Raw genomic sequence first — 22,724 nt, 5'->3', positions numbered from 1 at the left:
CAGTGCGTATTTAATGGTAGAGAAAATTTTTTTTTGCAATGATTTTAATGTAATTGTTTACAAGCATTTTTTTCGTGAAAATTAGTGTTAATAAGAAAATACTGAAAAAAGGTTTATAAATTCATGTGAAAATTGTAGTTTTTATTAAAAGGTGAGACTTCGGAAATTTTACTTTTATTTATTTTTAAAATATCGGCTAAATTTTTTCAATTTTTTTTTTGTACTTCACATAGCTAGTATATTTATGTTAAAAATATCGAAATTTCTTATCTCGTGCAACCAGTGGTAACTTATTCAAAATCACACACTACCTTACTAAGATATCTTACTGGCAGTTACTTTCCCACTTCGCTCGGAAATTTCAATTTTAAAAACAAATACTATCGCGTTATTACCTTCCCTTTCTTGATCTTCATTTATTCACCCTTTTGTTCTCAATTTCATGGATTTAATTATTTAGAAAATAAAATTTACTATGACCATGTGATTCGCTGATAATGTAGCTTTCTAGAGTTGAAATAATTTTTAAAATCGATAAAGTAGTTGATTTTATGACGGACTTTCATACAAACTATCATCCCATTTTTCACCACCTTAGTAGTTCAATTTCCAAAAATCCTTCCTTAGTGCTCATCTACAGTGTCAAAAAAAACCCAAATACAAATTTTTACGGCCCTAATCCCAGGAGTTCGGACTGTGTGTTTATATATTAGTCTGTCAGTTATTCTTTGTATATTGACAGATTGGTTTTATGCTGTCTCTACTTCCGTAATGTAATTTAAAGAAAAATGATGAATTTTTATGGAATTCAAAAATTTTGTGAACAAATTTAAGATGAATTTTTATAAAAAAATCAAATAAAAATTCCCTAAAATAAAATTTCTATGAATATCTAAATAAAAATATGACTGTTATTGATTTCCATTATTTTTTTCAGGTAAAACATATTTGTGGAATATCTCGTGATTTCATTGTTTCTAAGAATTTAAAATAAATTAGATAATTCTTTTTAAGTATTATTATTTTATTTTATTTATATAAAAGAAATGTCCATGTTTATAATAAATTATTTATTCATGATATATTATAAATAATAATTTTATATTCATTCGTCATACGTCACATGTTTTAGTCATATTAAAATTTTATTTTTCTAAAATATATTTATATTCTCATTCATAACACAGGATATAAGAATTATTATCTTTTATCTAAATTATATATTTATTCTACTCGATATTACAATCATTGATTTGTTACTTATAGGTACCTCAGGATACTAGCAATTATGAAGTACCTATAGAGCAAGGTTAATTTTGATCACAAATTTGAAAAGTATGACCCAAATTTAGTAGGATTACATACTTGGTTTATCAAAATTGGTTAAAATTTGGATGTGATAGATTAAAATTAAATTTTTTGGATTCTGATGACGTCATGAAGTTAATAAATTCGATTTTTCTGATAATACAGGCAAACTTGATCCAATCTTATTGGAATTAGCACTAATTTTGGGTCATTCTTTTCAGCTATGATATCAATTTTTCGCTAGCTATCATTTATGTGCTAAATTCCGGGATCGGAACTCCACATTCTTGAAACCTATTAGAACTAAGTTGATTTTCATCACAAATTTGAAAAGTATGACCCAAATTTAGTACGATTACATACATGGTTTGTCAAAATTGCCAATTTTTACCCAACATATATATGGCGCAACCTAAATACTTGCCACTGGCGCTATGTACCCTCGTTACGGCCCTGAAAATGCCATGATTCAATATCCTAAAATTAAAAATAAATTCACATGGTTATCTTAAACCGTTTTGTTTTTATTCCATTTTCAAAATAAAGGTTGATCAAAACTCGACTTTTGATCAACCTTTATTAGATCTCAACACGGTTGATTTGTAAATTGATAAAAAAAATAGGGTATTATTGAAAAAGTACTTCAAAATGTTGATTTTGCTAATAAAAAGCTATCAAAAATTTATTTCGGAAAAATACAGACGCTTTCTTGACAAAAACTTAAATTAAATTTTAAACCTTTTTTTAACTGTCAAAAACGCGGGCATCCAATTGTATGACGTAATATGGGTTTCACTATACGAAATAACACATATAAATTTGACAGGTATATTCATAGACATCTGATTATAATATATATAAATACTTATTATCTATGAATATATTATACTCCACTGTCTACACTGAACTAATTGATGGTCTATGACTCACAGCAGGGCTTACCCGCGCTTTAGGTCACGTGATATACAGTTTAAAAATTACGATTTTTAATTTTAATATTATAAAAGAAAAATGTGCTTTTATGACTCGAAATCAGAATATTTATAAGTATATTTTTACATAAATTTTAACTTTTTTCAAATTTCATAATTTATTTTTGACTAACGATAATACCCTATTGAGAGAGGCCTAGTTGAACTGAATGGGTTTTGGACTGTTGGATAGTACCCTTCCCCTCTCCCCCAACAACAATTGATATATGTGTAGATGCCAAACCTTTAAATTATTAAAATAAGATATTGTAATATTTCTCTAGTTTATTTTTTTTTAGACTATTTTCTTGAGAAGTTTTCATAAAACATTTAAAATTTTAATTCTGGAAATATGCCAAGTAAAAGATTAAGGAATTTTGCAAGAAAATGCTACTTTGCAACCTCTTTCTTTCTTTTTTTTGAGTAGATTGGAACTTGGCATTGGCATAGATTTGAATTTGATATTTTGATGACGAAATATAGTTGATTTATGATGTTAACATAATTTGGCCATATTTTTTATTAAATTAATTTTTTATTTACCACTAGGGCAAGTGTTAAACTAGTTTTATTTCCAAGATTGTTTGTTTTGCACTCATTTATAAAAATTAACTATTAACTTATTTTTTAAAGTGATAATTAAAAAATGATGTTTTATATTTTACGCACTAAAAAATCTTTAAAATATGTAAAAAACAAAAAACCTATAATTTTTATAATCTTGTAAAAATATGTAAATGTCTTTTAAAGATTAAAAAAAAAAAAAAACTGAATGCCAAATCACCTCTATATTAACTTAAGGACGGACGTTCCCAAGAAAATGTGTGTATGCAAATATTTGAGACTTATGTTTCAAATTTTGATGGTGTATTCTGTTAGAACTTATTAATAACTAAGAACTAAAATTATCCAATGAAATATTGATGCCTAAAGATTTAGAGAAAATCTTATCAATATCGAAGGCAAAAAAATTTTCTCGATTTTTTGCTATTTTCTTAAGAGGTACCCCTTAAAAAATCGGGAAAAATTTTTTGTTTCCGATTTCGATACAACTCTGTATATAAGGTAATTTTGACCCAAAAAATACAAAAGTCGGGTTTACGTAACAATTGAATGCATAGTTTCTGAGAAAATCGCTCTTCTTGTCCAATTTTGGATTATATTTCAAAAGCTACGCATCTAATCATTAAATAAACCTGATTTTTGATTTTTTTGTCACTCATGGATGTAGCAATGATTTATCAAATGTGCTGTATATGGAAGTAAAAACAAAAACGTCTTTATAAACTTTATTTTTTTCCTTATCTCAAAATGTTTGCATATTATTTGATTTGAATAAATTAATAAATAATGCAACACTATAAAAATTTATACCTATACCGTCTTTACATACGACCCAGGCATAACCAAAAATATAGTATGAAGGTTGTATACTCATAGCTTTTTAGATAACACAAAACCTTGGCGCATAGTTGATTTTTAATAGGTGTCAAGTTCAAATGTATATTTAACGTCTCTTACAATCTATAATTATGAAACGAAATGCTATAATTATACAAAAATAGTGTAAACGAACTGTTTTTAATAATAACAAAAGTTACGGGAGCATTAAAGTGTAATAAGTGCTTTTATGAAAATTTGTTTTTTAACTTCATGATAGGAAAGTTATTGTTTTCACTCCGAATAGAAATAAATACAATTTTTTACAATAATTCTAGTAATTTCCTTTCTTGATTGTCGCGAAAGCGTCCTTTTATAGATATAGGGTGTTAAAAATTAAGAAAAAGTAGGATATTATTATGAACACTGTCAAAACGGCTGCTAAAAAAAATTGTATATTTGGCACACAAAGGTTTAAGAATGGGGTATTGCCTAACGTTACAGTAATCAAGTCAGTGGAGCTAGAGATTCTTTTATCCGAACGGGATAATGCCTCATCCATATTTCTACCGGTCGCGCTGTCGCTGGTTTTCATAAATTATTATCATAAGCCTTAAATTTTTAAAGCTTAAGGTCATACTGCCAAATTTTAAATTTTCCTGCTGTTATAACTTAGACCACCCTGTATAAGCAAAATTACTTGAGAAAACTAAATTTAAAGAAATAGGATACACAAAAGTTACTCTTATTGTGATCCAAAAATGGGATACAATTATATATTCGTAAACAAAAAGAATTCACAAAAAATTAAAGTAATTGGATACTATGTCAATGATTTTTACAACAAGTAAATTAATAAATATTTAATTATATTTAATTGAAATATTTAATAATAAATTAATCTATTCTGAAAAGTTTTAATTTGTTGAAACAGTCTTAAGTATGCTTTGTTTGAATCAATATAAAATTAATACATCGTCTTATTTATTTGCATGTGTAAATTTAAAAAAAAAATTATTTTCACGTTAAAATAGTTTTGTGTATCTGTATCGATTTCTCAATGCTTCCGTCATAATTACATATTATTATTTTAATTTAGTATGTATATATAGAGAATCTGTCATTTTAATCTATACTTCTGAATATCTCGCCACCTCGTCAGAGGCGCCACTTATTAAAAAATGACCGCAACAAAAATTGTAGAGTTTGATGGGGGGTATCATGTTCTGGTATCAGATTGGACCTTGTTCTTCGGGTTGCTTTAATAGCCAATTTAGATTCTCTAAACGGTGAGAATATTAAAAAAGACTAACAATTTTTTTGAAGATTTTTTTTCGCAAAAACGTTATCTTTTGAAATGCAACTTAAAAATTTACCATTTAGGATCTAAATTGACTATTAAAGAAACCCGAAGAGCTAGATTAAATCTCTTGTCAGAACATGATGTCCTTCCATCAATCTCTACAATTTTTATTGAGACCATTTTATAATAGGTGGCGCCTCTGGCTAGATATTCAGATTCATATATTAAAATTGCCCACTCTGTATATATTTGTAGTATAGTAGCTGTCAAATGTTTTTAAAGTGAATAGTAGCTAAAAACAAATATCAAAATTGCAAAATTTGACTCAAAATCAAAGAGTTTCAAGAAACATTTTGTTCGAATCAGATAAGGTTTGGCTATGTTATTAAAAAAATATGTTTATTCAGTCTGCAAATTTAAAAAAACTACATCCAATTTTGATAACCAAGTATGTAATACTAGTGAATTTGGATCAAATTTTTCAAATTTTTAAGAAGAATGTGGTGTCCTGGTTCCGATATCTAGTTACTACATTTCCACTGTAACCAGATTTTAACATAAAAGTATTTCATTTAACCTCTCACAAGTACTTTGTTTTGGCTGTCATTTTAAACCTGTATAGTTATCAAAACATTTTAAACAAAGTATTTTTTGCGATTGAAACAAATTTTATTTTGTTTTTATTATAAACAACGGCAGCAAATTATTTTAACAATATCGTGTGAATTAAACAGATTATTGAAGAAAATAAAAAGACATATTTTTTTATTAAACAATTGTAGTCTAGTTAGTTTATTACTTATATTATTATTATTATTATTATGATTGCTTTTTAGTATTCATTGTATGTTATGAATATTCTCATAAAATTGATTAACTTGTGTTGTATGATTATGATTCTTTTTAAAATTTCAATTCAATTATTATCTTCTATATTATTAACCGCAATATGTTTGATATTCACAATCTAACTATGACAATATGGTTTTGAGATATCATTTCACTCTCCTCTTTGACAATATCAATTTTTATGTTGTCGTAAACAAAAAAACTTTATACTTGCTTGGAAAAAGTTCATTGGCCAATTGTAATTGTAATGAATATATGTGAATTAAAAACAAGTGAAATCAAACAATTGACTGAGTTAATTGTTGAAATACCATGTATAGACATACATACATGTCACACATATATAACTGATATAACCATATAATACTACAATTTGCAACAGTGATGTTTACGAAAAAATGTTTCAAACAAAAGTTGTTTATTTTTTTATAAGAAACATTTTTTACATTTAAACTTCTATCTCTATCAGTTTACAAGATGGGTCCTACGGACACAAGATTCAATTGACCTATGTTGCTTATTTACGAACTCGACTGTACTTAACACGATATAAAAATTTCAGCTTGATATCTTTTTTCGTTTTATAAATCTTATCATGTGCTTATGTGGTGAGAGGGGAGTAAACCCATTCTTACTTAAGATTTTGAGCAGTCTCTGTGCTAAAGAATAAAAATCTTTAAAATCCGTCAAACTGTGAGTTTTAGTATAACTGATCCTTTTTTTAACAACATTTTGTTATTCTACAAAACGAGATTGAATTTTCCTTAAGATGAGGGGGGATTCGAGAAATCTTATACATGCTAACGTGGGATAAGGGGGGGGGGGGAAAATCATCAAAATTATGCTTACTTAATTAATGAATGGCCTTTAACGTTTGATCTTAAACCTTTAAAGATCAATTTTAAAGAGTTTTCAAACAAATTTTACACAGAAATTGAAGGAAAGTAAAAGGGTTTCTAAAGGAAAGTTATTAAAAAAAATATTCACTTCTAAACAAAATTACAAATGTTATTTTTTGTTTGTTACTTTAATATGAATTTTGTTGAATTTGACCTTTAAAATATCTACAACTTATGAATATTAAATATTATGTATTGTAAACAGTATACTACTTATGTATGGTTTTTTGATTATATAACATACACAAATATAATTTATTTTACTAATAGTAAATCGAAAGCGTTTAAACAGTTTGACAAAATTTCATTTGACCAGAACTCTGCAAGATATTTTGTAGTACCTGCCTTTCGTCTATTGGAAAATTAAGACTATTAAAACTTGTTCCACCGTTCAAATACAAATACACTGAAAAGCAGATACCCTGATTTGTTCAATGGATCTTCTTCATCGGTCTCAAAAACTAGCCTGATAGGAAAAATTACGTGAAAGCTGTGTTTTCTTTGAATACCAATTTGTTTTAAACTTGCTCAGAGTAAAAAAAAGTTGAAAAGAAAAAAAATTGTTTCGAAATCATTCTACTTTTTCTAAGTCTTTCTACTTCTACCATTTTCCAGTACCGGATAAAGCAGACGCGGGGCCTGTAGCAAATTCGATCAACGGGTGTGGAAAATTTGTCTCCTTCTACTTTTATTCTATTTCTCTCCTTTTCCATTTATTTTAATCTTCATACATCTGGCCTTTCGGCCAAAAATTTTTCTCCTTCTACTTAATCAACGAAACACCAAGGCTCAACTTTTCTTCACAACTTCGTTGAATAGTTGCTAAACAAGAGACAGTTTCACATGACATTAAGCTTAGTAATCTCGAGTAAAATTTACCAATGTCTTTAGACTTGTCATGAAATCTAAGTATGAAATACTTATTCTATTATTATGGCATGTTCTGTACAATTTAAGTACAATGTTATGTATCGTTAAAAAAAGAATGAATAAAGATTAATTTGAAACTATCAACTTGTACAATAAGCGTCTTTAATTTCCCCAGTCGCGAAGTATGATAAACCTTGGATCAAAATATATCTTTGTTTTCAAAAGTTTATCGTGTTGGCCAGCAGACAAGGATGAAACTAAAAGACACATAAAGCCTAGTTAACACTGTTTGTAGATGGGTATATTTTAATTAAAGCTCGCTCACGCACAATAACGAGACTTATGTGTTTCCACGGTTCGTGATATGACATTAGAACCGAAACCTTTTCCCCTTGGCCGCAGTTTATAATATAGTTATGGCCTAGTCATTTTATTAAGTATTTTCTAAATTGGTTTTATACTTCCGTCATATACATATATTTAATAAATTATAAAATATTCAAAACCAATATTATTATTGGCTTGTTAACCTACAAATTAATCATATAAATTTAATGATTACTACAGAGTTACTACTCTTAGTATTACTACATAGTATCATAAAAATAATACCAATAAAACCATAGATATAATACTACACTTGATATAAACATGTTGTCTTCACAATCTATTGCATTATAATTTAACATGTTTATTATTATCGTCTCTGGAGGTATATCAATCTTACTGTCATAATAACAAACAAAATATAATAAAAGATTACGCATTATTTTATAAGTTTAACCTTATCGACCTCACGATACGATATTATGTTTAAAATTTAAAAAGTTAAAGTCATCCAGGTTTCAAATATTGATTTAATAATATTGGCAGTCTATCATTTACATATTTTGACATGATATGTTGTACCTATCTTTATATTTCTATATTTATATTCACTATCGTTGTTATTTATAAACCCAGGGGGAGCAAAAATATATATTCTATGTATTTAACACCTCAGAGTTTTATGTCATACTTTTCAAGCGGCTAGTTTTTATTTCCTGGAGTAGTTAAGCTGGGCTTAAAGCCAATTCAGTGCGAAGGCAGGAAATCATTGAAGATTTTATCAAGAACGAAAGCGGTTTCCTTTATATGAGTACTGGGACTCTAAGAAATAGATAGAAACAAAGTGGTCGACAAAATTGTTCAGAAAGAGTCGCATTTCGTGCCTTAAACCGGAATCAATTGCTAGAAGATTCAGATGCCAGCAGGCAAAAAAAATGAATGTTAACTGGGTACGATGAAAATCAAAAACTTCGCTGTTGAGGTGAATATTGGTTACTTTAAGCTTAAAAGGTATCGAATGAGAGGCAGTACAGACTATCTCCACATACTATTGCGAAATAGATTTGAAAGATAAAGCTGAAATCAGATAAGGTAAATGATTGATGCTTGGGTACGGTACCGAAAGCTTAACTTGGGGCATTAGTAAGAACCGGAAAATTACAAACTTCGGAGTTGGTTGAAGAAATCTATCTCTCATAGAGTTAAAAGACAAGGCAATTCTCTGGCCACTAAATAAGATTGAAAGATTCGAAAATAATAAAATGGCTAGAGAAAACGAACCAAGTTCATTAAGGTTTACTTGCTAGGCCTCTGTTTAAAAGGCTTATTTGTTAAACTCCGATCTTATCTCTGCTAGTACTGCCATTCTTCACAATCAAATTCTATAAAAACGGATTCCATCCATGTTAGCATACTTATAATATAATAAAGCACATTTCAGAGCACGCGCTGGAAACTTGATTTATTGCATGCCGGTAGTACTTAACAAAATTAAAACAATAGAATAACAAATCAATAAATAGTTAATATTCAAATTGGGTATTGTAATTGTAGAGTATATATGTGCATTATTTAACAAAAATTTCCAAAGAAAATTACAACATCAAACAATTTCACTTAAAATTCTAGTCTAATAATTTATGAATCAATACCAAATTGGAATTGTCTAGCTAATTTAATAATGTTAAGAAATAAAAACTCATAATTGTCAGTAATACTGTTTTAAAGTGTTCGTTTTTACGTAAATTTGATTAAACGTAATTTTTAAAAAAATCGTAGCGCAGGAGCTACGCTAGCCAAGCGAATTCCTTCATATATTGAAAAAAAAATACCACTAACTTTGGGTCATTCTTTTAAGCTATGATGTCAATTTTTCGCTAGCTACCACTTTTGTGCTCAATTCCGGGACCAGGACTCCACATTCTTGATATCTATTAGAGCTAGGTTAATTTTGAATTAACTTGAAATTTGAAAAATATGACCCAAGTTTAGTAGGATTACATAATTGGTTTATCAAAACTGGATAAAATTTGGATGCGATCGAGCAAAATTAAATTTTTTCGATTCTGAGGACGTCATAAAGTTAAAAAAATTAGATTTTTTTGATAACACAGGCAAATTTAATCCCATTTTATTATAATTTTTTTTGAAACCCACTAATTTTGGGTCATTCTTTTCATCTGTGATGACAATTTTTCGCTGGCTATCACTTATGTGCTTAATTCCGGGACCAGGACTCCACATTCTTGAAACCGACTAGAGATAGGTTAATTTTGATCACAAATTTTAAAAATATGACCCAAATTTAGTAGGATTACATACTTGGCAATTTCTAAGGACCTAGCTTTGAATTTCTTTTTTAAAAATTTTGCTTCCAGGGTGTGTTTTTATTCAATTTTCACATTTTGTGAGTATATTTACAGATAACTAAATTACTTAATAAATTCCAATGTTTGTTTGAATGATAAGGTCATTTTATAGAATTCAGATGTTTTTATAATAAATTTGGACATAAATACCAAGAATTTTATTATTTTATGAATTATGAATTAATTGTTTTGTGTGTAATAAGTTTTAAAAAAGATAACAGACACATAAAAAGATAAAAATGATCTTAGTAATTTGTTTGATGTATGTATGTATTACTGTCAATAATATATGATGAGATCTCTTGATTGTTATTCATAAATATAATACAAAAATATTATTTAATCATGAATATAAGACTCGAATGATTTATTCTATTTAATTTAAAGACACATAAAAGATTTAAGTGATAATAATTTTATAATTTATAGTTGGCAAAATGCTTAGACTAACAACTCAACTTAAATAGTAGAGAGAGACTTTTCAACTTAGAAATCAAAAGTGTTTCAGTTTTAAACTTTCAAAGAATTTTCTTTTAAAGACCATATTTAAGATTATTAGATTAATTTTAAGAAATTATTACGATGTTTCTATCGAGAGTGTTAAAAAAGAGATAATAAATACACTTTAGGAAATCACAGCGACAAAACATTTGTTATAGTTTTGGGGTGCTGAATTCGACTTCAAAACTTCTCTAATATATATAAGGTTTTCGCAATTTTTTTACCTAAGAAAGGGAAAAATCCGTTTTTCGGTTATATTCGAAATTCCGTAACCCCACTATGTAATTATTTTCTCATATGAAAATTGTATACCTTCTTTTTCCTTTAAAATACTCTTTGAGTACTTCCGATATCCTTTTTACTCTTCTCTTGGAAAAATTCAAAATTTTGAAGGGAAATGAATGGATTTTTTTGATAACGTAAATTTTTTTTTGAGAAATAAGTTCGAATTTCCGGTGAAATATGAGTTCAAATTTAGGAAAATTTTCATAATGAGGGGCTAATTTATCGAAAACGTGACGTGCTGAAGCGATTTTGCGCTCAGGTTCGTATTTAGCACGTCAAAACGTGCTTCTGAGACAACATTTGTATTGACCTGTGTAACTATCCTCAAAATTATCAATACCCTACTTTTCTGTTTTCAATCCTAAATAAGTCTATCATAATTTTTTGCTCTTCATGGAAATTTTTGTCTGATTTTGGAAAGAGAGAACAGAGTCTAGAATAAGAAAAATCAAATACATATCTATCTACTATTCGTATTCCTAAATTAAAATATCATTTAAAAAGCATATTTATAGAATTTTTAATTAATATTTTCATTTTTCATTTGTTGCAGATTTTAAAAAAAATATGGGACGATATACGGGGAAAAAATGTCGACTGATATCAATGTTATGGTTGACAACATCATTTTTTGTTGTAGAAATAGTTGTCGGATATATAACAAATTCAATGGCATTGGTTGCCGATAGTTTTCATATGTTAAGTGATGTGGCAGCCCTAGCGGTTGCCTTTTTATCTGTCAAGGTAATTATTTTTATAATATCATTCTTTTTGAATATCAATTTTTATAATATATGTGATTTTATTTCACCTTTTTCAATATTGAAGAATGTAATTTTCTAGGCCAGTTACAATAGCATAGAATTTATGCAATTTCATATCTACTTTTGTATATGATAAACATAAATAATGAGTTTGAATAAAAATGATTTCTGTTTGAGAATATTTTTTCTTTCCACTGATCTGTAATAAACACTGGATAATGAATTCGTTTACTTTTAGCATTGGCGGCCAATGTAGTCCTAACGCTTTCTTTGACGGCATCCACTATCCAGTGTTTTATATAGATCAGTGTTTCTTTCTTTCATTTTAGCGAAGACTAAAACCATTTTAAATTCTATATAACGCCAATAGTTTTAAGAGTTCGAACTAATCTATGTTTACTAACTTCCTATATTAGTCCAAACATCGAGAGAACAATGCATATACATAGGAAACATCAATTCGCTTTATGCACCTTCTCTTAAAGTTTAATTGCATCGATACAAAGATCTGCGTATACAAAGATCGTAATATCAATTTTCATCAAAGTACGTTAAAACAAGCTAGAAATGATATCCTTCAAAAAATTTCTAAGCCTTAAACAGTCCACCTAGATCTGTTCAGGGTAAGTTAAGACAATTCCTCCATTTTCAGCCAAATAGCTTTGGTATCTATGGTATCAAAAAGTCTATAGCCAATCCTAAATTTATTATGCTAGGTTAACTCTCTCTATCTACCTAGTGAGACTAACGCTCACTTTATTTGCACTTATTTTATATAAATTAAATAAAGTAATTAATTTGTCATGCCATTTTTTTGTTTATTTACAGATGTCTCCAAAGAAATGGTCAAAAAATACATTTGGATGGGCACGTGCTGAAGTATTAGGGGCATTAGTGAATGCTGTATTCTTAGTTGCATTATGTTTTAGTATCACACTAGAAGCTTTTAAACGTTTTATTGAAAAACAAACAATACATGATGCCAAATTATTGGTGGTAGTTGGTGTTATTGGATTATTTGTAAATCTTGTTGGATTACTTTTATTTCGAGGTAATTATTTTTCGCAACCTTAATCATACTTTTCTTTTTCATTTCTTTTTAGAATAATATTTGATCCATTTTCCTAAAAATAACAAAAACATTGTTAATTTTTTTTTTAATTTTCACACTGATCTCATCACAAAAATAAAAGAGATCGGATATCAACTGAATAAATTGCTCTAGAATATCATCCTTCGTATATGATTTTAGTCTATATCCTAAATACTTAATTGCCCTCTCCCGTTTGGGGGAGGGAATGATTCGCGGATCTCGGTATTAGACCTCTTTTTTAACATTGGCATATACTAGATTTGCGTCATATCTCCAGAATTTTCGAATTAATCCATGAATGTTTCCTTTATTGTCTAGAACATGGAAGTGGTCACACACACGGTGGTGGTGGAAGCTCAGCAATAAAACAACGTAATCGTCTATCACAACTCGTCACAACGGATGATAACGAAAACGACGAAACATTTCATCCACCAAACAACACAACAGCATCCTCATCAAGTAGCGGTCATAAACATGGTCACTATCACGATGCAAACTCAATGAACATGCGTGGTGTATTTTTACATGTGTTATCAGACGCTTTAGGCTCAGTGATTGTAATATGTTCGGCAACAGTATTTTGGTTAACAGATTGGGATTACAAAGATTACATAGATCCCGCTTTAAGTATATTATTAGTATTATTAATATTACATTCAGTATGGCCACTTTTACGTGAATCAGCTTTAATTTTATTACAAACCGTACCGACTCACATACAAGTGGATGCCATACAACATAAGCTACTAACAAAAGTTGATGGAGTATTAGCGGTGCATGAATTCCATGTGTGGCAATTAGCTGGTGATCGTATTATTGCATCGGCGCATATACGTTGTAGAAATTTATCCGAGTATATGAAAATAGCGGAAAAAGTTAAGGAATTCTTTCACAATGAAGGAATCCATTCGACAACAATTCAACCAGAATTTGTTGAGCTAGATGATTATATTGGTGGAGTCGATAATGGTGGGACAATTGTTGAAAAACAACAAATGGGTAATTGTGCAATTATTTGTCCGAAAACTGATGCAGATCCATGTGATTTTTCTACATGTTGTGGACCAGCTGATAGACATTTAGAGGTTTGTATATTTATTTTTATTTAATACGCCATTTAACACTCCATGTATATACATACGAAATTATATTTTATGATTCGAGGTAAACATCATTGCGAAATTATCTAATAGTGTTGATCAGTGGTTCGAACATCTCGAATCTGGATCTACGGCTTATTTCAATGTGATTTTTGTATTTCTTGGGTCATTATTACCCTACAAATTGTTAGTTTACGATTTTCCAAAAGGACCCCTTAAAAAAATGATGCATTAAAAATTTTCTCTAAATTATAAGCTATCGGATGATATACAGGGGTGTCCAAGAAGTAACGGATGTCCTTTTTGCATCAGGTAGAAAATAAAATTGTAAGGCGAAAAATCCTTTTCAATTTTTGCTCACGGATATCCACCGATTCCTACACATTCACACACTTGCAGAAGTATGCAAGTGTATGAATGTGCACATGTACATGCCAGCGTAACGTTGAAGAACTCGAAGTTTCTTACTAGGGTCCATTTGAAATAACCCTGATCAGAAACGTATTCTTAATTCTCAATTAGAGACGATTGTTGGTTGTCGACCCCTGATCTATCTTTTATATTACTTGTAGTTCATTTTTTTACTTGCTAAAATTTAGTTTTGAAAAACAATTATTAATTTAAATTAGTCATACGCTTACTTAATTGTATCATGTTTCTTTTTTCTCCGGTATTTCAAGTAGATTAATAATTAACAAATTTTAATGGGCCTAATTAATTACAAGGTAACGTGTAGTTTTTATGAAGAATGAACTATTAACACTAATTATTCGGTAAAGGTCACACAGTAAAATCATTAGAGGTTAACAAAAATTTGGGTATCGTAATTTTTTTTAAATTTTTTATTTAAATCTTAACTTTTATCTAAACGCAATATTATTTCAATGTATTGCCCTAAGATAAGTAAATATTAGTTTTAGAATTAATACTTGTATTATAAGTTGTGTTATGTTTAGGATAAAATTTGATTAATTTTCAAAATCGCCAGCCGCTTAAGAGAAGTTGATGATTTTTATAAATCGTAAGAAACAAGCTCGTCAATTTTTTTATAATTATTTAATAATCAAATGAGGTCGTACGTTTTTTTTTTTGAATGAAAATCATTATTAATTAACAAAAAGTCATAATCATAATAGCTTTATTCTTAGCATAGTGGAGAATTTTGAATTTATGGCATTCGAAAATTTACGCGTGCTATAAGAATTTATAATTCTGAACTTCTTCTAGGATTTCAAATAGTATATGCCATTTTTTCAAATTTTCCTTTATGCTTGGAACCAAGCTCTAAAAATTTCTAAATATCATTATTTATTGTTTTGAACAATCATGGTAAAAAGGTCATTTGCACATACTAATGGTTTGCTTTATCGATTTGAATAATAATAGTATGAAAGATTTTGTTAATCACTTAATCGAGTTAAACAATTTATCGTCAATTAAAGTAATAATTTTCTTACCTATTAGTTACGGTAAACTTTGAAAGTTGGATGTGTTAGTAAATGAAAGTTAAATAACTTTATAAACCAGAAAAAAATTGAGTTATAGAATCAATTCTATATCAAATCAACAAGTCAACAAATTTGTCCATATCAGATTTTAATAAATTTTATGGAATGATACTCCCAACTGTTTACAAATCATGGCGTGAAAGGAGAAATCTCTTACTAAAGCTTCATTGCTTTATTTTTAGGATCATCGAATTTAATAAAGACTTTATTCCATCTATTGATGCATACTGTAATTAAAAATATATCTGAAGTTTTACACAACCGGTGCAGCTAGTAAACTTATGTTTATTTTAAAAATATAATAACTCAATAAAAATGAAAAAGGGTATAATTCATATTCCAGAAAATCTGAAATGGTAAATTTTGAAATGTTTTTATTTTTGTTGCTTTGACATGCAATGGCCCAAGTTTTGCTGACTTTGTATCCTTAATTTAAAGTTAATTTTACTTATACTTATTTTAAATTTTCACAGGGTTCGAATCCAGGTACAAATAGCGATGATGAATCAGTTGCATATACATGCCGTCAACGAAATAGTGCGAGTAGTTTTCATACATTACGTCAATCTGCTCAACCCGTTTCCGAAATGGAAGAAGGTGCACTACTATCAACGTCACATCAAAGTACACATTGTGTATGTGGTAGTGGTGGTGGTAATGGTGGGGGTATACAACAACACCTGTGTACATGTCCCCCAAATAAAGAATCATGCGTTTGACAAACACATCGTTGTTGTATACATCGAAATACAATGTCTACTCAACAAGCGGCGGACACTAAATACTGTTAAAAAGTACACTTGAGTGTTTAAAAATAAATTGTATGTCAGTCACATTTGTGATTCGTTTAAAAAACATTTGTGACACAAAATAATGACATTTCTAAGTTATATTATTCGAAAATTATATTTGAAACAAAAGAATATCTAATATTTACGAGAAAATAACGACACTACTTAGTGATTAAACACAATTTTACTTTTTATTTGCTGTTCCATCGACAACATCGTCATCGTTAGTTTAAACACACACTACGTTGTTCAGTCATCTTAAACTCATTTTTTTTATAGTCAACACAAACTGAATAAAATTTAGCAATATTTTTTAATTAAAAAAGAGGAAAAACTTTGTATATTTATATTTATAATAAGGGTTTTTTTTTGTCAGTTTTATTTTATTTTGTAATGCTGTATTTTTTTTGTCTTTAATAGTTGAAAGCAGGATGTATAGAAGTCGTAGGACTTCAGCAATAGAGGCGTCGCATGATTTTCAATATATTTTTTGAGAGTTTGGCAAATCATAAATAGGAAACATTCGTAAAGCGATAGAGCCTGTAATAATTAAAGTCACAATTAAGTTGTGGGTCGTGGAAGTCGTACGCATGTCTGATTCATCCGCAATAAATCCATTATATAATTTAAATTCACGTATGCGTATGGTGGTAGGGTCATTTACTGAAGGTAAACATAACCTTTGTGGGTTTTATAATCTCGGACGCATGCGCAGTATAATCCATATGCAGGCGTCCTACATGAACTTTAATAATAGAAGAGAGCTTTAAATTTGAAATTAAGTAAAAGTGTATTAGTTTGTCTTGATTTATTTATTGGGACAAAACGTAATTTAAACTTATTATGACGAATGATGTCACTACATCGAAGATTTTTATAAATCTCTTATATTGAAATGTAATATAATGAATAATCTTAGTTCATATTTCAATATTTTATTAACTCAAATTAGTTTCATTAAATGAAACAATGCACTTTCCGTGTTTTTTTCCATCGTTTCCAGATGTAGAAACAATATTAGTTTCTGAGACAAAATTGTATTATATAATTTTGCCTGTTAAATATTTCCAAAAAAAAAAAAAGAAATTTGGAAAAAATTGCGACACCTCTATTTTTAACAAATTTTAAACTTCTGTTTTGGCTTTTTAACTTTGAAATTTAACAAAATATTTCTAGACATTTTGATAAATCCACTTGCATTTTTTGCAAATTGTTTTATGATTTGGTTTCTGACCTAAAAATTTCGAATCATTTGAATTTTTATTTTAAAATAAAGTGTTTTTAAAAATTGCACAATTAATTGACTAAAAATAGAATTACGGTTGAGTTTGATAAAGAATAGATTCACAAGTAGAAAAATTGAATTCGAATTGCTGTTGAGAGGGTACCAGAAATTGCTCATTTTATTATTAACAGGGTTTTATTAGGATTAAATAATGACAAGATGACATTTTTATGACAATTTGCCATTGAATGAAAAATTAAATGAATTACATGTAATTTTTAAGTATATTGTAAATATTTTGTAAACATTTTATAGAACTGTAGTACTTCAATTTCAGCCGTTATTAAAACTAACACAAAAATTTGAATTTCCAGGTGGTCGGTTTAACAGACACAAAAATTTTAAAGGTTCAAGTTTCAACGATATTTTTTCATTTGATTTCCATAAAGATTTTATAAAAATTCATTTTTCTATGTGATAAAATATAATTGAGACATAGAGCTTGACTATTTTGATATTTCGCACACAGACCTTCATTTTTTAACAGTAATTTGGTATCGATTCGCGTGTACCTACTGTACGTTCATTTCTTGTAAGCTCGCCGTCTTCATAATTCCCTGGAATGCCCTTAGACTCGGTACCCATACCAGGTTTACATTCATTTGTTCTCCCAGCTTATTTAAGGACTTTCATTCGAAATTGAAATTTTTTGCGATATTTTAGTAATGGTTAAAATCAAGCACAAAAGGGATACCCTATCAATGTGAGAAAAATAAACTTAGAATTAATTTTGAATCTCTTTTGACTTAAGTTAATTTAAGTAATTAATCCAAGGGAATGTTCAAATAGTATCAATTAATTGTGCACCGATTGTATACAAAGAAGGTAAAATGATTAAATAAAGGACATAATTTCATTACATTTTTTAAGGACAAAATGAAAAGAATTTAATTGTTTTAATAACAATAAAAAAAAAACACCAAGAGACTATTGAGATTGTAAATATTTAAATAATTAATAATAATTAAAACGGTAGTTAAATTTCTAGTCGTTATATATTTTACACTTCAGGGTATGCGTTTTAAATATTAAAATTAGTCCAGTCAAAATTTTTGTTTATAAAAGTTTGTGGATAAAATTTTGAAAATAAATATTTGACATTCACAGAAAGTTTGCTAGCAAAAAACTAACACGCCATAAGAGCAACTCATTTCTAAAACTTCATGATATTGTATCGTTTCGAAATGTAAAATATATTTGCACGCTTCGAAAGTGCGAAGAAATGTACATCATTGGTAGACCGAAAGCGAGCAGGCTCGAGTGTATAGAGAAGCGAAAATAATTGAATGCTAAAACTGGAAGATGATGATGTACCAGACAGAGACGATGTCGATATTTAAATGTCGTCGAAATTTTTTGTTTGAATAGTAATGATTTAGTCTCGTAATTTTAGCCACAACTTTTAATCGGAGAACTTAATTTTTATATATTGAGCTCTCTAATATAAAATAGCCGTCGTTTTTATTCCGAAGAAATTTTGATAAACTGGACTTAATGTTATCAAACTTCAACGAAACATGAAGTTTGTAAAATTCACTTTTGGAAAAACATACTTTATAACGCATATATAGAGATCCATAACGCAAATGTATATTGTTTTAAGCCCGGTGTTGTTAAAAACATGCAGATAAAATATTAATATATTGTTGAAAATTTTAGGAGTAATTTAATCTTATTCGTCCAAACTAATTATTTATAATGCATCCAAAGAGTAAATGGAGCTGTAATCAATTTAAAAAGCATATATTTTAATTTTTCTCATAGAAAAAATTATATGCCAAAAAGATTTTTATTTATTTCTAGGAAGTAGTTCTTGGAAGTTCCTTATTTATCGCTTTATCATTATGATAAAGCACTACATACCTAGAAAACTGTCTGCACAGATAAGTCTGATATCATAATAAAATTAAAATTGTACACTTTTGGACAGAAAAAAACTGATCCACACTAATTTTTACCTTTCCACAAGAAAAGTGTAGTAAATCCGTTTTTATTAAATTATGTGTTACTAAAATATTAGTAGGACTTCGAATTGAATGAATTACGCCTTGCATTATTAATAAAGATATAATATGTACTTTTTTTAAAAAGAAGTAATCAGTCCCATTGATCAGCATAAAAACAGATAGAGCACCACTTAGAAATTTGAAATATAATTTTATAAATTAGATTAATTTAATTATTATTAAATAAAAAATTATAGGTATTGTAGTTTTTTTGATGGCTGTTGAGATTCTAAATAATTTCAAAGTGAATTATGGCGTTAATAAAAGAAAATTATTATAACGTCAATTTAATCATGAATAATTTAATTTTTTGGGGTAGCTCGATGTTCTTCTGTATTACCGTTAGCCACCACAACTTTCTGTTAAAATACCTTTACGCTTTTTAACGACAAACGCTTTATTAATTCGGCACTAGTGTCGAAAACTCAATGAAAGATTTTTCCGTAAACGCACTAAGATTTAATATAAATATCACCAATGTTTAGAGTAATTTCCTACAAAATTAAAAGTCCCCGCACGATTGACTATATAAGATTAAAGTCCGTGAAAATTAGTAATTAAGAATTATCAAAAATCATGTCCTTTTCGACAAATTTAATTAGTAATCAAGGTAATTTGTCTTTTTCTCCCTGTTTTTTTAGCCTGTGTAAATAAATTGGGCCCCCCTTTTATACAAATTTGTATCGAAGGGTTTCGATAACAATTTAATCCAAATATTTTAAATTTTGGGGCTCCTGAAATGTTGTTACTCTAGGCTCTGGCCTCACAAATAAAAGCCTAAATCCGCCACTAAGTTGAGTCCTATTGACTTGCTTTGTTATCAAAATTATCAACAATTTTCGGGATCTTTCAGAGCGCTGTATCTCAAAAATGGTTATTTCTACGGAAATATTCTTCTGAACTTAAAATAGAAAATTGTTTTTACTACAATTTGTTGCTAGACATTTGTTCAGGAAAGTCGACTGTTTTCGAGATATTTTTCTCAATAGTTAATCTCAAGCTAATCGATAGAAGAAAGCAGAACATAAAATGTGTATGTTCTGGAATTTTTAGCATTTCTAATGGATTGATTATGTTTACTCTCACCCCTCGTTGTAAATCAGTCGGGATTTATTTCCGAAATAATTACTTAAAATCGTTCAACTCCCCAATAATAAAAATAGTTTGTAATTATAACGTATCGAACAAACGAGAAATTAGAGCTTCTGACAAACAATTTTTCTACATTTTCAGTATTTAGAACATGCAATAAAATTACGCCAAAATTCACTTATATATAAATATATATTAATAATTTTATTTTTAGTTATTGTAATCTTGAAAAAAAAACTTTATACGTTTTTGTACGTTAAAAATTTTCACAGAAATAGTGTGAACTCTGTTGTAAATCCCAGAAATGGTCGAATGACGAATTTTTATGTATACAATAGAGAAGGTTTATTTATTTTATTTAATTTGAACATTTATTTTAATGAGAACTTACGGGATTTACTTATTGGTGTGAAGAATTTTTCATACTACAGAAATTTTCGAATATTTATTTATAATAGAAATATTCTGAATGGAAATATGGAAGGTAAAATTGAATGGACTGCGTTTAAAATCAAATTTTCATATGCTCAAACCAAGATGGAAGTCTTCCCTTTGAAAAACTCGATTTTTCGAAGTCCTAATCAACTAACCTTCGCCATTTATGGAAAAATTACGAAATTTTATATGTAATTAGAACATTTAACAGAACGTTAGAACATTACTTCAATCGGAAAGAGGCTCTCTTTGTGAATTTTGAAGCTTATTTCAGAATTTATAAAACCTTGTGTTGCTCGCCTTATGTAGAATAAAATCTATTAATTTAACGACTTTTCATTAATGTAATCAGAGAACTAAATATGATCGCATACTGGATCACTTGCAGCTGGGTTCATAACATTTAAATATACTTTTCCTTGGGAGAAATAAGTCTTAACTAACAACTAGATGCCAGTGGGGATGTGCATGGGAAAGAAAAGTATCGATATGTATATATATCGTATCGATATTTTCCAACAGTATCGATTTATGTAGGAAGATGTTTTATCAATAATCGAAATTTGACAAATTATTTGATAATAATTTGACAAATATTAAAAATACAAAAGTAATAATTATTTAAATTTTAATTACGCTAGTATTTTTCAGATATGGACATCAGGTGCACTCTCTGTTTAATATGTTCCCCTGTCAATCTGCTTCATTGTTAAATTCGAAGCAACATTTTTATATGATACTGAGAAAGCTTAATTAACAGATCAAATATTCTTAGACGATTTTCGAACGAACCGGCGTGAAATGTAGGCAATTCACCCAGAATGTCTCTGAATCTGACTTTCTTTCTTATAGTGGCTGGTCCAGATATTGTTTAAGCGCATTGAGGGCATAGACAGAACTTGAAATCTCTAGCATAGTGGGATTAAGGGTCAATAGTTTTTCATGTCTGCACCAGATAGAAAACTCATTAATTTTTTCTGTCTCTCCGACAAACGGTCCATTAAAAAACCTACGTTTTCACGATTTTATTCGAATAACTTCTTCTGACCTATTATTGTCAATGATGGGAAAAATATCTTGTTTTATAATTCAGAACTTTTGAAAAATAATCGTAGCATTGTATATTGTACTTAATTGATTTAATAATCAAATTTCGAATAGATAATAATTAAAATATGAAAATAATGTGAATTGAGCTTAAAAATCGAATAATATTGTTTGAATGATGTATAAAATGCTTTTCTAAATTTAAGTAGAATTAAACAAAGTATAATATATCTTCTCTATTAGTATAATAAATTATATGTTTAGTAATTTGTATAATTGAGTTCATTCATCTTCAGGTAAGATGAAATAAAAATGCAATTGTAAAAAAATATGTATTCACACACTCCTCTCCTGTGAATAGTCCAAATAAAATTGTATGAAATTCAATATTGATCGTTTTTATAATTAATTTTTACCACCTCTCTTTGTATAGATCCATTCCAGGGTGATCCCATTTTTATTCAAATTTAAAATAAAATTTTGATGATTTTACTTGTAGTCGTTTTTAAATTTAAAAAATTGTCTCGGTTTATGGATT

At 28.4% G+C, this 22,724-nt stretch overlaps 1 protein-coding gene across 2 annotated transcripts; it reads left to right on the top strand.

The window, feature by feature from the left end:
• Positions 1 to 11,605: 11,605 nt before the first annotated feature.
• Positions 11,606 to 16,827, top strand: LOC123297425 (zinc/cadmium resistance protein). Of its 2 annotated transcripts, XR_006535241.1 has the most exons (5): positions 11,606 to 11,806; positions 12,655 to 12,877; positions 13,238 to 14,007; positions 14,979 to 15,043; positions 16,004 to 16,066. XR_006535241.1 is itself a non-coding variant. In XM_044879077.1 (4 exons), the coding sequence occupies exons 1-4, from the start codon at positions 11,630 to 11,632 to the stop codon at positions 16,247 to 16,249; spliced, it is 1,416 nt and encodes a 471-aa protein (XP_044735012.1). In that variant the 5' UTR covers positions 11,606 to 11,629; the 3' UTR covers positions 16,250 to 16,827. The 2 variants fall into 2 exon arrangements, 1 of the variants encoding a protein (XP_044735012.1); XM_044879077.1 differs by lacking the exon at positions 14,979 to 15,043 and having other exon boundaries at positions 16,004 to 16,827.
• Positions 16,828 to 22,724: the final 5,897 nt, after the last annotated feature.

This window comes from Chrysoperla carnea, chromosome 4 (assembly GCF_905475395.1).
Source record: "Chrysoperla carnea chromosome 4, inChrCarn1.1, whole genome shotgun sequence".
In the NCBI taxonomy this organism is placed as follows: domain Eukaryota; kingdom Metazoa; phylum Arthropoda; class Insecta; order Neuroptera; family Chrysopidae; genus Chrysoperla; species Chrysoperla carnea.
The sequence above is the reverse complement of the archived record's forward strand: the minus strand, read 5'-3'. Positions and strand labels throughout refer to the sequence as shown.

Bases quoted from the DNA above. Each gene is read 5' to 3' on its own strand.
- LOC123297425 (XM_044879077.1), top strand. From the start codon at position 11,630: ATGGGACGATATACGGGGAAAAAATGTCGACTGATATCAATGTTATGG. The intron at 11,807-12,654 runs GTAATTATTTTT...GTTTATTTACAG, and splicing joins TTGCCTTTTTATCTGTCAAG to ATGTCTCCAAAGAAATGGTC. The intron at 12,878-13,237 runs GTAATTATTTTT...TTTATTGTCTAG, and splicing joins TGGATTACTTTTATTTCGAG to AACATGGAAGTGGTCACACA.